The sequence below is a fragment of the Haliotis cracherodii genome, unplaced genomic scaffold (assembly GCF_022045235.1).
Source record: "Haliotis cracherodii isolate W230 unplaced genomic scaffold, xgHalCrac1.p SCAF_8, whole genome shotgun sequence".
Classification (NCBI taxonomy): Eukaryota; Metazoa; Mollusca; class Gastropoda; order Lepetellida; family Haliotidae; genus Haliotis; species Haliotis cracherodii.
The window spans coordinates 48,111,289-48,126,875 of record NW_027266341.1 but is presented as its reverse complement, the minus strand read 5'-3'; the positions used below and the strand labels follow the sequence as shown (position 1 = coordinate 48,126,875).

General features: G+C 37.2%; 1 protein-coding gene across 1 annotated transcript; it reads left to right on the top strand.

Moving 5' to 3' along the window:
- Nucleotides 1-1,051: 1,051 nt before the first annotated feature.
- Nucleotides 1,052-14,347, top strand: LOC139449500 (ras-related protein Rab-9A-like). Its single transcript, XM_071230923.1, has 2 exons — nucleotides 1,052-1,143; nucleotides 12,593-14,347. The coding sequence occupies exon 2, from the start codon at nucleotides 12,612-12,614 to the stop codon at nucleotides 13,224-13,226; it is 615 nt and encodes a 204-aa protein (XP_071087024.1). The 5' UTR covers nucleotides 1,052-1,143; nucleotides 12,593-12,611; the 3' UTR covers nucleotides 13,227-14,347.
- Nucleotides 14,348-15,587: the final 1,240 nt, after the last annotated feature.

Sequence of the window (15,587 nt, the reverse complement as noted above, 5' to 3'; positions counted from 1 at the left end):
CGTGTATGCTAATACACACAGCTTCACCTTTCACAGACCCGTGAAGATCAGGGGTAGAATAGGTCTTCAGCAACCCATGCTTGCCGTAAAAGGCGACTATGCTTGTTGTAACGGGATCGGGTGGTCAGGCTCGCTGACTTGGTTGATGCATGTCATCGATCCCAACTGCGTGGATCGATGCCCATGATATCAATCACTGGTTTGTCTGGTCCAGATTCGATTATTTTCAGACCGCCGTCATATAGCTGGAATATTGCGGAGTGTGGCGTTAAACAAGCAACCCCCCCCCCCCAAAAAAAAGTTTTCTTCAGTTGGATATTTACAGAAATATTGAGGTAACATTAATGTTTTTATGTCTGGAAAACAGTAGGCGATTGTTCCCCAAAGTTTGTTTGTTGTTTTAAGCCGCAGCCAGCAATATCCCGAGGCCTGTAAATAACCGCACCCGCGGCCAGGCAGACCCGTGGTTGATAGCATGAGCAACGTTCCACGTCGGTATACGGTCGACCACGTTGCGCAGCTGATATTTCTGGGAGGCTCCTTGAGTCCGTTGTTTATCGTAGGGCTCTGACAGGAAATCGAGTACTCGATAAAGGATCTGGTTTAGTCAGACTCGAGTGTTTGTGTTCCAACGATTAAGGTGACAAATCTAATATTATGAGGCCCTGGTGGGTTGCAATGACTTGGGGAATATCACGTTATCGTAAAAGTAAAAAGAATATATCCCACCGCCACCCCACCCCAAAAAATGTTACCTACCATGACAGCATGTTGAGATAGCAATCTTGCACTGCGGATAACCAGAGAATAAGAATATTAAACATCGTTTCGGGCTGGTATTACATATTAATTTGCTTTCATGAAATATGCTAAAAACGGCTCTTTATGGTATTATAATACTAAATAAGCTGCTACATTTTGTAACTCTACTTTTTGTATAATTAAAAAAGAAAATCTCATTTCAAGCACGATACATGTCATACCTACGGTAGTTGTGTGGCAAATAGTCTTATCACACCGGAAGGGAATCCCTCTTGTCAGGTGATTCGTCACATGACCTAAATGACGTCAAGTAACCATCATGTCGGAAAGATGTTGTCAAGAAATTATGTGAATTCACATTGCTGCGTTAACACATAGGACGTAAGTAGTTATCTGAGTTAATTGTGACGTGGACAAGTTTGTGAAAAGTGCATGCGCTTGCTCACATTTGTAAACTGTTCGATAGTTGACAGAGCTGTTGAACATCTTGTGTGACTTCTGACATTGTCAAATGTAAATGTCTCGTGACGAGTGGGGATGGTAGTGTCAACTTGTGACATGGTTGACATGAAACAATTGCAGAAAGATTCATCGAGTAGTCGTACTGGTTTTATTTAATTTTAGGAATCAATATAATTAACAGATTATGCCTTACAAAATACACATTTATTTGTCAAACTTTTAGACTTTCGTCCCAAAATAGCCTAGGCGTTCTGTACAACATGATAAATACATCTAGCCTACGAAATTGCTAGCAGAATAAAAAAACATGTCATGTGTTATTATCACTTTATGGCTGTATTGTTATTTTTAAGTTAATTTTTTTTATAAATGTTTCCATCATATGATCGTTTCTCATGGTTAGAACGTGTAAACATGGCCATGTTGCTAAAAGAGGATGTTAAATACAAAATGAAATTTCAGTGTGCCTCCATTATCATGACCGTTACTAGTCCACAGGTTAGTATGATAGAAACTGGTAGCATTTATTCGAAGGTGTCACATCGTCTGTTAGTCAAGATATATGTGGGCCGTGGGTGTGAATCTCATATTTGGTTACCCTATCTACAATGATTATTTGTCAGCACCATAGCCATGCTTGCAGTGTCACAAAAGTGACAAACATGTGTTCCTTTGGGATTTCATCTTGCACCCACCCATACGCAGAGACAGATATATATATATAGCATGTTGAGTTGATACTAGTCTGCTAGTGTGTAGTGCTGATACTGATTATCAAAATATATACTCGGACCCCGTGGTACCGCTACATTCATCGTATCGCGGCATTTGTGATTTCCTGTAGTTCACGCGGGACACGTCTCTTAGCAGCTGTCTGTTAATGCAAATGAGTAACCAGGAAGTGTTCACTTCGTAAACAATTTCAATTTCCACGGAATGTTCCGTCTGCTGTAAGTAAGGAGTTATTAATGCGTTGATACATACTTCTGTGATCTTTTTTAATATCGCCTTACCCCCATCTATCAATGGACAACGATATAACCCGCAGTTCCCCAAGTAAACTTTCACTATCGACCTGAACTAGATCATCTGCATATTCATGGCAACTAATAAGGTAAGGGAAGTTACCTAGTCCGCACATTTTTTCCCGCTCTGTGCCAAGAATCTATTGGGAGATCATAAGGGTCATAATGCCAAACTTAGATATACGTTCTTCACTAGTAGCCAAAAGATAAATACATACTTTGGGCATACTAGGAGTGCTTTTTATTTATTTATTGTTGATGTTAAACATTGTTCCATTTTGTGACAAATTATTGTCATCCAATGTTTTTATAAAGAATCTTAGAATATCATTTCTGATATTTTGTTGTTGATTTTTAAAATATTTTTCTCTTACTTTTCGCTAAATATGTATTGAAAACCTATTACTGATAACACATTTAGAATTTTACTTGTGCTGTCTTTGCACTTGTCTGGACAAATCACTGATGTCTGGCATGATCATACCAAGTGGTTGGTAAAATTATGTACTCTTTTTATCCAATTCGGACCTCCATACACAACTTTTCTCTGTGCTGCAATAGGATGGAGTTCTTTCCCTTGGCAAACAAAGCGCGAGACACTGCATTTACTTGGAGCTACTAATGTAAATAATGAACTTTAATCAGTAAAATATGCATTATTAGATAAAAAAAATTTGACATCTGATATAGAGAACACGAATCATAATCATAATCATAAAGGTTAGTGTGTGCATTTTGTTCCGTTTAGCGTACATGACAAGTACCGCGATACCCCGAGGTTGCAGGCTATATATATCATGTATATTTTATCATGATTATACACTACTGTGTGATGTATCGATGCTTAGAAAAAATTGATATTGGTACAAATCATAAAATAATCATGAAATAATGTATTTCCTTTTTTAATATGTCCTGAAATTATTTGCTGAATTTTCATCCTGTCCATAAACATTGATAAAGTATTTTCTGTTTTAGCAGCAATGATGCTTAGAGCATGTCGAGGGGCGGTGGGGTAGCCTAGTGGTTAAAGCGTTCGCTCGTTACGCCGAAGACCCGGGTTCGAATCCCGACATGGGTACAATGTGTGAAGCCCATTTCTGGTGTCCCCCGCCGTGATATTGCTGGAATATTGCTAAAAGCGGCGTAAAACCAAACTCACTCACTCACTCACTAGAGCATGTCGAGTAGGGGCTGGACAAGAACACATAGTGGCTAGGCATGCCAGGAAATAGCTTTCACAGCAAGATATTATAACTCACAGCAGGCATGGTGTTTACAGTGGTTGCTTTACCTATCGACAACAAATTGTTTTGAATTAGTTAAATAAATGAGATGCATCTATAATTATTTTCTAGAAGTTTCCCGCAATGTTATTGAAAATAAAATTCACAGACACACACTTCGACAACTGGTCCTCATCTTATATGTCAAACAGCAAAATTAAGACGTTTCAAGCAAATATTTAAATATATTATACAAAGTGATAATTATATCAACAAAAGTATATCGAAAAGTTGCCAAATTGAAATCAGTTATTATTTCCATCTTTTTGTGCGATCGCATGTAATGTAAGTCAAATGACATCTCGGCTTTCGTAGCCTCGATTTATAGGATCGGACACGGTGTTTAATGCCAAAATATGTGCATAAAAAATCTTTGTCACAGCTCATAACCTAGCATGATACATCCGTGAAGTTCCATAATTGTAATATGGATCGCGATTTCCTGCTTAAAACATTCAAAATAACATGATTTAACCAAAACCTTTCGTCAAGATCTGAAAATGATCATACACGAGGACGGTACCGTTGCTGTAACTTAATTGGCTGCCTTAGGTCACATGCTTAAATTTGACCAATCACGAATCTTGTAGTAGATTTTGGTAAGAAAGCGTCATTAGAAACCAACTTTTATCCAATACAATCGAATGTTACAGCTACGAAAAAAAACCTCAGTAGATGTTACTTCCGTGTTATCATTATTTCGATGTATGTGTTATTCATACGCAGCTTTGAAAACAGAGGTATTTCCTCATTTTAGTGAGTGGACAGTCACAATTATCGGGAAATGGGTGGTGACAGATGTTATTTGTAATTCTTTTTAAAATAATTTTCCGATTACGTAAATGATAAAGATAAAAAAGAAATGGGTAAGTGTATTTTATGAAATCTCAAAGGCCTATCTGTCGACAGTCGTTAAATTTTCGCTTCCTTGGTCCTTAAACTGGACATTATGAATGTGTTAGCTTACATTTATTAATTTACAACAAACGTAATTAAGTTGTAAATGAATTATATAAAAAATATAATAAACATAACTTTCATAAAGAAAGACGAGTTCTATGGATGAACAACTTCTTTAATACAATTAGTCCTAACACCTTTATCAAGCAAGTGATGGATAGTGCTAAACAACATAGGTATATATACTTATTAACATCAATGTTTATACAGTAAATTGATTGATGGACACAGAGAGCTGATTAAGATGATTGGAAGCCAGTGAATGACTAATGGTGCAGGGTAAACAACAACGGAAGCTGATTAGGATGATTGGAAGCCAGTGAATAGTCTAATGGACACAGAGTCAGCAAGCAGACTGATAGAGATGATTGGAAGCCAGTGGATTAATTGGATGGACATAGGTGATGGTAAGCAGGCGGGATGTAGTAGCCTTGATCTCTGTTCATTGCTGGCTGGATCCTTTTGATGTAGATGGCATCAAGGAGTTTTCTGATTTTGTAGTCTGACTGATTGTTGACCAGGATCTTGATGTTGTTCCACTGGATGTTGTGGTCGGGGTGGGTTTGGCTGTGGTTGTAGATGGCTGATTTTGAGTCATTTTTTTGTACTGAGGTCTTGTGTTCTTTTATTCTAATGGGTAGGGGCCTGGATGTTTAACCTACATAGGAGTCGCCACAGTCACATTGTATGTGATATATTACACCAGCTGGGTCTTCTTTGTTTGATGTAGAGGGCCTGCCATTGGCACTGAGGATGTTCTGGATTGTCCTGCCTCTCTGGAATACTGTATCAATGTTGGCGTGGTGTTTGAGCAGTCTGTAGATCTGGTGGCTGGCTGTTCCTATGTAGGGAAGACTGATGACGGGGCTGTCTGTTGTCGTGGAGGCTGCTCTCTTGGGCTGAGGACGCTGTTGATTGTTTGTTCAACTAGGCTGGTAGGATAATTGTTGAAGTTAGTGAAGACATGGTGGAGGTGGTTGAGTTCAGCTTGTAGCTGTTGTGGCGTGGAACAGATGTTGACGGCACAGTTGTTTACCCTGCCCCATTAGTCATTCACTGGCTTCCAATCATCTTAATCACTGATAAATCAGCTCTCTGTGTCCATCAATCAATTTACTGTATAAACATTGATGTTAATAAGTATATATACCTATGTTGTTCAGCACTATCCGTCACTTGCTTGATAAAGGTGTTAGGATCTACTCTGAAACGTCGCACTAATTGTAATAAAGAAGTTGTTCATCCATAAAACTTGTCTTTCTTCATCACACCAACTTCTAAATGCCACTGAAAGAAGAGATAACTTTCATATTTATAAACAATAGGATTAATTAGACCTTTTAAATGGTGTACAGCCAAACATGTAGTAGCAAAGATGTTTTACAAGCAGATAATTGCCTTGATAAATGTTGGCTTCATCTACACAAGTTAAAAGAGTTAATCGGCGCCCATGCGTCCAAAATAGCGTCTTTCATGCATTTCACCCATGACATGAATATTGTCATATTGCCATTTGTTCACGAGCTGTGTGGTAGGGATTTGATAAAATGTTCTTGAAAAATTGAGTTGTTTTACTTTTGTTACTCCAGAATATATTTTTTTTATACCTATCTACCTTTTTAGAACAAAAGTCAAGTAAAAAAAATGTGAGCAGCTTTTGAAAAACCAAAAAAAAAACAAAATGTGGCCTTATCCACTTGTGGTGCATTGTCCATAACAATGACAGACTTGGGTGGAGGACTGTTGGGGATAAATTTTTTCCGCATCCATTTGGAGAAATTATCAAAATTCATCTTGTCATGATAATCACCTGTTTTGAGTTTTTCATAAAAAATAAGTAGTGTATTCGGTACAAATCCATTCTCGGATCCTGCATGGATTATGATCAGCCAAGGTTCGGGCGTCTGACCTATAGTCATATCACCCTGTGTGTGCTTTGCAATAATATCTCCCATTCCTTTCACACCTTGCCATTTGACTGTCTTTTGCGCCAACTCCCATATGTTTATAGCCTATCTGTAAGTTTTCCCTTGGACCCTCATAATAATCAAATAAGTTTTGATCATGTCATAGATACTGTCTAGAGTTGGCAGCCATTTTCACACTACATTTTGTCCAAATTGGCAAATAACACACTGGTAAAAATCTTCAAGTTGGGATTTAATCACTGGACTTACTGACACTGACTTACTTGGGCAAATGAAACTACTCTTGTCTTTGTCATCAGCAATACCTTCTGCTCAGAACAGTGGCAATGCAAGCTTGCTTGAGATTTATTTGTACATTCTTTCTTCATGTAATTTATGTGTGTAGGTCAATTCTCTACCCAGAGAATGTATGATTTGGCCATGCTTACCATGCTTTGACATATTTATTTGTTTGTAAATGTCATTAACTTCTTTCAAACTACTTTTTTTTTAGAGAATTTGGGTATTGAGTTGCAACACTTGCCTCAAACACATTTTGTGGGTTGGTTCAACTTATCCTGGATTACCAGAAGGCTGAATTTTTTTCACTTGTTGCGCCACCAGTAAGTGGCTATTACGAGTTATGTCCCTCTTATTGACCGATCAGATTCCACCTCTGATATCACTTGCATTTGTTTCAAACTAAAGATGAGCCAAGACGATCTCATCGATGATCAAGATCTATATAATAAAACAGGTCTTACCTGCTCATCACTTGATCACCCTGATTAAAAACAAAAGATTTGGAAGATATCTGTCGATGCTAAGTTGATGGTACCCATGCTTTGCAAATCGTGCAGTCAACCAAAATCAGAATGGCAGTTGCCATGATGTTTACGAACTGGGTGTCAATTTTGTTATGAGATTTTGATTGGACTATCCATGAACTTGTTAGTCCAGCCAAAATTTAATCCTGAAATTCCAGTCTAGTTCGGCCTCCAGTTTTGGCATTGCCTCATCACACCCCCATCATGACCAGGGTGTGTCAATTGTCTCATCACTCCCCGATCACAGCCTGGTTATATCAATGTCATCACACCTCCAAGTTGTTATACCATTACCAGTCTGTGCAAAAAAACATTCAAATCTACAACTCGAACTTGTCTCTTGGCAACATTTTCAATGCTAAGAGTATAGTGTTATGTCAACTATAATTAGCTGAGCCGACTAGACTGAACTAAATGTTACTGGATTTGGGCTTCCGACTGATGGTATAAGTCCCAGACTGCCTTCCCAATTGTAGTCATTTCTTCGTCTTACAAGCTGTTGAGTGCTGAGAACCTATTCCAACCCCACTCTCAACTGGGGCTGTATGAGTTTATTTTGTCTAATTTTATAATGAATCATACAGCTAGAATAGTGCTATCTGTGCCATAAAACACCAGTCACTCAGTCAGTTCAGTTGTCACTGATTCTGCTATATCTGTACTTCCTTTGTTTTATTGTCTATGTCAGTTATGAAAGTTCCAGTGGCATTATGGTGGCATGTAAATATTCATCTTTGCTTCAGTCCAAACCGCGGCTTGCACAATCAGGTCACAATCCTCTTCTACAGACTATAAGGGAACACTAATGATCGAGAAATCCATGATCATCGGCTATTTGTACAGATCATAGAGATCATTAATTGACAACTAAATATCGATCAATTATCAATAAATATTGGACAAGTATTTTTGAGTAGATACGCAAAAAAAAAAATTCCAAAAGAAATCAACATATTTCACTCCACTGGTGAGTTGTGGCACAGTTTTGCAGGGATTACTTTGTGGACATTTGAGACATCACAAATACAGATACTTTTCATCTTCAGCAATTAACATTTTTTGTCTGTTTTTGTAAATTAAAACTTTACTTCATCACAATAGTTTATGTAAGGTAATTTCGATGACACAATTTTCATATTGATTATGTTAATTTTCCTTCCCATAAATGATTATTCTGATTATTGATCTTTTTGCCAGCCATAATATACGTTGATTCCATATACATGTAGTCAAAACTAGCTGAAACTAAGGACACAAAAGAACACATTTGAGTTGTGACAGACCAGTTCAAATCATATCAGGGTTAGATTTGATGCATGTCATTGTATCTTGATCGTGTAGATCGATACTCATAATGTCACTCACTAGATTGTCAAGTCCTGACATGATTATTTAATGACCACCGTCATATAGCTGAAATATTGCTGATAGAGGCATTAATCAACACACATACATTTTTTAACTGTTTGTCACCTCCTCTGTTTATTATTTATACTACATGTTACTATGTTATGACAAACAGTTAAAATAAATGTATATATCAGCGTTAGAAATTTGCGCTAGTCCTGTAGTCCTTACCAAACTGCCCAATAGTAAAGGTATCCTAAGGACTAGTAGAAATTGGCCCACTTTAAGGGTATTGCTATATGTTATCATTATAAGAACTAGTGGACAAAAACTGTTTCTAACCCTGTATATATAGATCATGTATTTATATATATGCCACTGAATTGTTTTTATATAATCTTAAACAAAACTTATTTTGGGGACTGTGCAAGTCTAGACTGCATTGTTATTGGGACCAGCTTGCTGTACGATCTATTAACATGACCAACTATATATTATGTATAATATCCATTGCTACTGACAATCTGCTTCTGCTCACTATGGTGTGGGAGAGACACTGCTATGTGTTGACCTAGTTGGAGTGCAGGTGTTGATGGACATTTGTATGAAGTGGACCAGTTGTTGATGTGTCATATGTCACCTGTGACAAGGGATAGGACTGAAACTTGTGTTAGTTACCAATTAAAAGAGGTCAAATATGTCAGTCCGAAAATCCTTTGAACTAAATCAAGATTCTGTTTTGTATGTTGATTCAATTCTTACTAAGATGGCATCAGTGGTTTATCACACACTCACATTAAACGGCTAGTAAATTGTGCACAGTCAAAGATTACATCATGTGGCTTCAGGTCAATGAACATGCAGGAGATAACAAGCTTGGTGAAGGACGATGAGAAATTTGCAATAAAATGTCACTCAACATGATTCACCATTTCAGTTTTATTTCTTGTTATGTGACATTGTTTTACATGCAAAGATTAAGAGTACTGTGTGCCTTTGTCTCATAAACTACGGTGGAAATACATGTAGCTGTCAGCTGTACACACATGGGTGAGTGGGGTGGGGGTTTACCTTCATGAATAAAATACATTACAAACTAGACTGACATTAAATCTCTGAAATGAACATATTTTACAGAAAAAAAACCCTGTTAATTTATCTTTAAAAATATAATATAAAAAGGAGCCCAGAGATTCACTTTATTTGCAGATACTGCAGTAATCTAGACTTGCATGGGCAGTTTGGATATACATGTTTTTGTTTCAGGGTTTTTATGACAGACTTGTCACAAACACAAGTCCAGATATGAATACCAGATAGTGTGAAAATAGGATTACTTTGCGTAATTCAGTACAGATTTGTTTGTATGGTATTTCAGATGGCATGAAGATGTGTGTTTGTGGGGAAAATAAGGAAATGGATGATAGCCTGTGATTTAACAAATCTGTTGTATCATCTAGGGTGTTATTGCGAAGGACCGTATTTTTGTTTGTAAGCTGGCACAGCAATATTTGTTGATAATATAAAATGTTTTTGTTTGACTTGTAAAACTTTTAAGCAGAGTGCCATAGGCCCTTAAAGATAATTTAATTCCTACTTACTTCAAATAGATTTGTTATCATGTTTGTTTCTGTGTTATCGTATTTGTATACTTTTTCTAACTGTAATTTCATCATGTTGATGACTGATCTTGCTGATGTTGGTGATAGATAAACAAGCATATAACTGATGTGATTTAGGGTCAGTGGGTCCATAAAATAATTAATCCCAGTAATGTTGAAGATCCATGCAACTGAGTGAGAGTTGATGAACAAATATTGCTTTTTATTATAATTTCGGAGTCCATGATGTTGCATAAGTACAATTCTTAACTATTTTTAAACACTACTGAATGTTTCATCTGTAATTATATCTAATGTAGATGCAATCAGGCCAATATAACATTACAATGGCCATGCTATTTGTATAAGAGTGCAGATACAAATTTGTGAAAACAAGGTATGGCTGCACGTACATGACGTAAGCATAAGCAACATGCTTAAGTACCTTTAACACAATTTGTGTTTAAGAGCCAAAACTTTGTCATTTTATTGTAGTGTTTGTTGAAAACATGTCACCAAATGATTTAAGTTATGTTTTCTTATATACTGAACCAAAAAACGTTAGGAAGCATGAATATTATTGGGGATTTTACATTAGTGAAAACTGAGTTTCTTTAATGTTAAAGGTATATGAAAATAGTTCATGATCCCAAACCTTTTAGTTCAGTATATGTGAAAGTTATCAGTATGCTTCAAAAAAGGGGGAGTGTGCACACCCTGTACTCTTCACGGTATGGGTATATGATAAGTCGGTGTAAAATGGTCGCTTGTATGATCCTGATAATGCTTTCAACAAGGAAGCAAATCTGTTGACTAGATTACTATAATTACCTCTGAAAATAATCTGGAGTGGCAAAGATTTAGGTCCAGATTTACCTGGTAGCAAATACATCCTATCTACCTGGCCTTTATATATATTTGTCACATGTGGCCTTGATCTGATGATAGCATGGAATGTAACTGGTCAAGTGAGTGGCGCATGGTATATATTCACCAGGAGATAGAGGGCGATATGGTGAGATAGCATGTTCATCACTTTCAATCATGGTCTTCACATGATTCATCATGTTCATGACTAATTGGGCTTTGCAGTAAGAAACTGTGGTCCTCTGTTGTGTTGGGTTGTGGATTTCATCGTTATGTGATGTATATTACTCAAAAGAAGTACAACGCCCCATATATTCATTTAACTACAGTTAATCTGTAATGCTGTTATGGCATTTAGAAACTTTAGTCATATAGTAAATAAATATATAATAAACTAAAGCGTTCCTTAAACATGTTAAATTCTATTGAGTAATATATTTTAAGAGGATAAGATTTAATCATCTTAATGAATAGTAGCAATTAGGGCTGCAACGAATACACTATGAGGCGAATACGATTTGTATCATGAATATAGGGTAATGAATACGAATAATAATTCACGAATACAATAACAAGTCAGCAGTTGATGTATCATATGTCATATTCAGCATGTTCAGTGAGGCAACAACAACATGAATTATTTGACATGGTTTGTTAATTTTTAATAAATTATTAAATATATTATTCATTTATATACCATGTATACTGCATTTATCCAGATACTAGTATCTGCTCAAATGCAACAATGACCAGTGACCACAATACTGTCAAATTAAATAGTATAAGAGTGTTGTCTTATGAAGAAATCTATGCATAAAATCTGTTCTTATGAGTATTTTTTTATGTAAATGCTGATACTTGCATATTCATAAATATTCGATTCTAGTGGCCACGAATAACGAATTCAATTCATGAATGGATACGGTTCGATTCACCGAATACGTGAGTGAATCCTAACAGCCTTAGTAGCAATGTTAAACATAGCTGTTTGTGTGTTAAATCATACCCTGATGGCCAGGAACCCCATTCACAAGCAGTCATACTGTGGTAAGTCAGTGTTTGATATAATTTTACAACTCAACAAGATAGTCAGGCAGGTGACCCATAAGTGTTGCCTGCCCATCATTAAAGTTATCTGCCTGCATTCAGACATGGTAATATTGAAAAATAAGAGACAAATCATGCCTGGAATCAGTTGAAATAATGCAAACAAATTACTTCAAGTTATGGTAAAACTGAATATGTAAGTAGTCTTAAAATTATGTGCCAGACAGGTGGAGGAATATTTCAATTTTCATACAGCCAGATAGAAAAGTTACCAGCCATAGGCAGACGGGCTGGTGCTCAGGCAGGCAGTCAGTTATTTTGGACACTGGTTTAAGTAGGGAGTGACAGTCATAGCATTACAGTATCGTTGTGAAACTGTACCCTGGGACATTGATCATGTAGCTGGAATATTGCTGACTATGGTGTTAACTGTCCCTCACATCAGTTTATGAACACAAACAAGTTTCAACATAACTCTGAGTTTTACCCTTATGTCCACAGAACCTCACTGTGATCCAAGATGGCAGCCGGGAAATCCAAACTGCTCAAGGTGGTTCTCCTGGGAGATGGTGGAGTAGGGAAAAGCTCGTTGATGAATCGTTTTGTCAGCAATAAATTTGATTCTCAGTCCTTCCACACTATAGGCGTAGAGTTTCTAAACAAAGATGTCGAGGTCAATGGAGAAAATTACACCATGCAGATTTGGGACACGGCAGGGCAGGAGCGGTTCAAGAGCTTGAGGACGCCATTTTACAGAGGCGCAGATTGCTGTCTACTCACATATGCTGTGGATGACCTGCAGAGCTTTAAGAACCTGTCGATGTGGAAGAAGGAGTTTTTGTATTACGCTGATATTCAGGATGGGAACTGCTTTCCCTTTGTCGTCCTTGGGAATAAAGTGGATGTAGAGAAGCGCATAGTTTCAGACGAGGAAGCAATCGCTTGGTGCGGACACAATGGCAGTATTCCTTATTATGAAACCAGTGCAAAAGACGCTACAAATGTTGACAAGGCATTCAAGGCCGCCGTGCAACGACTGCGCGAACTGGAAGACAAAGTGGAAGTTAAGACATCCCACGGAAACACAGTGGATTTACGAAAGAAAGCCAAATCTAATTCAGGCTGCTGTAGCTGACATTTCTTGTTCGGTACAGATACTTATACATGTATATGTTTAGAAGTTTTACAAGAATGATGTTTGTTATCTGTGAAAATGTTGCTGTTGACCCTGTTTCCAAAATCATAATATGTCTACATATTTTGGAGCAGCTGTTTTAGTGTCTGTACATGGACAGTCGAAACTGTGCTATCGTCATTTACATGAGTGATTATCAGATGATGTCCAGTGGCGACTGAAGAAATGGTTTACGACTTCTAATTCATCACTACTAACGAGCCAGGATATCCCTCCAGTGAAATCATTTATTTCCTGCACAATGCTTGTTGGTATATAGATATATTGATATATATACAGAAGACATATATTTTACAAGATGATACATGCGATCCTACTTGGAGGGTCTTGAGTTATTGTCATGATGTCCCTTGTTTTGATACAGCTTTAATATTGCTAAAAGCTCAGGGATTTACACGGCTACCAGTTCATTAGTCCAAGTCTATTAAAAATCTGGAGAGACTAGTTGTTTTCTGCCAAAATTTAGTTTTTGTACATAAACAAACCACTTCTCTGAAACAAGCTGTTGACTCGTTGGAGAGGAAGAATGGTGTTACCCCTGATACTACGTAAAACCATACTCACTTGCTCACTTGAAATCCTGTTCTCTGTCATGAAATTTCAATTAATATATGATTCATAAGAAATTACAGTCTGACAGGTTTTCACAGGTTTTGAGCCGATTTGTATGATTTTACGCTGCTTTTAGCAATAATTTGGCAATATCATGACAATCCCTTTTAGAGATCAAGATGTACATAATTCAGATAATGTTGTTATTTTATTTATTACAATGAACATATGTTTCCTTCAGTTAATCACACCCACCTAGCAAATGTCCCCTCGGATGCCAGTAATATGGACCATGATGAATAGAGGTGAATCAAATTCATTACAATATTGACCACTCATGATAGTAAACATCACTGTAGGCCTAGCAGTAGACGTTCACTGTGTATATGACCAGATTGTTTCATAGTGCATTAATATGTTTGCTCAATCAACGGCAGAGATTGAACATACTCAAAAATTAATTTAAAATTGTATATATTTGAAATGGAGAAAAGTCTGAATAAATAGTGTAACCAATTCCAAGTTTTTGCTTTATGTTTCACAAGAAGTCTAGTGGGTACATGTATATGGAGGGTTCATCACTTACAATTGCATGTCTGGCAGTGAGATATAGGAGTCATTGCTCTGCGGAGTGACAATACATGGATATTGTCATGAAGTATATGACTGCAGTAAATTGTCAACATGACAAATGGGCATGGGAAATTGTCCTCAGGCAGTGAGAAGACTATTACAGAAACACAACTAGCCAGATACAATTCAGATCTCTTAAATCCATTATGTCCATATTCAGCCCTGAACTGCAAGTGCAGATACACTGTATTGGATGCATTTTGTGACCACAAATTAAAATACAATTGCATGGTGAATACATGTAATCTGTGAAACATTTTTCGTTTGATAGTGCTCTAGTGTATTGGGGTGAAACGGTACATTTGTGCACTGGTGCATCTTGAGTTTTCATACGATGATCCAATACACGATACGTTTTTCACTGTATTGATAGATTCCGTGAGTTTTGATGTAAATATGCGTATCACATTGTTACCCGAGTGTCGTGACATTTATCATATCATGACCTTGGTGTATCGTTTCACCCAGAGTAGTGTCACAGGTATAGACCGATGGGGCGATCTGATTGATGTATCAAAAGTTTAGGGTGGGCTATTGCCCAGAAATAATGATATCGACATCATAAAAACTTTTGGACCAAGATATCTGCTGTGTCAACCAGTAGGCATCGGTAACAAAACTGTACACATATATTCTTTTATAATCTTTACATCACTCGATTGAAGAAACCCCAAGAGAGATCCAGATCAGAATTGGCCTTCTGCAAGCCATGCTTGTCATAGGAGGCGAAATAACGGGATCAGGTGGTCAGACTCCCCGACTCGGTTGATGCATGTTATCGTATCCCAGTAACATAAGATGTATTCACTCTGACAATATATCATGCATTTATTTGATGAACCAGTGTTCTAAAATGTGTTTGTTTATTCACACTGTAATGGGTAATATTTCAGCTATATCACAGCTGCCTGTAATCAATACTAATTATTCAATTGGACCAGTAACCTCGTGATGAATGACATGATCCATGCCCCGGGCAGTAAGAGTGGTTGGGTATTTAAGGTACAGTGTGACACAGGCAGCAAAGTTGCACAGTGTGATCAGCTCATCCTCATTCATCTAATCTTACAAGCAAGGGGTTCAAAGTTTGTTTGTTGTTTAACGCTGCACTCAACA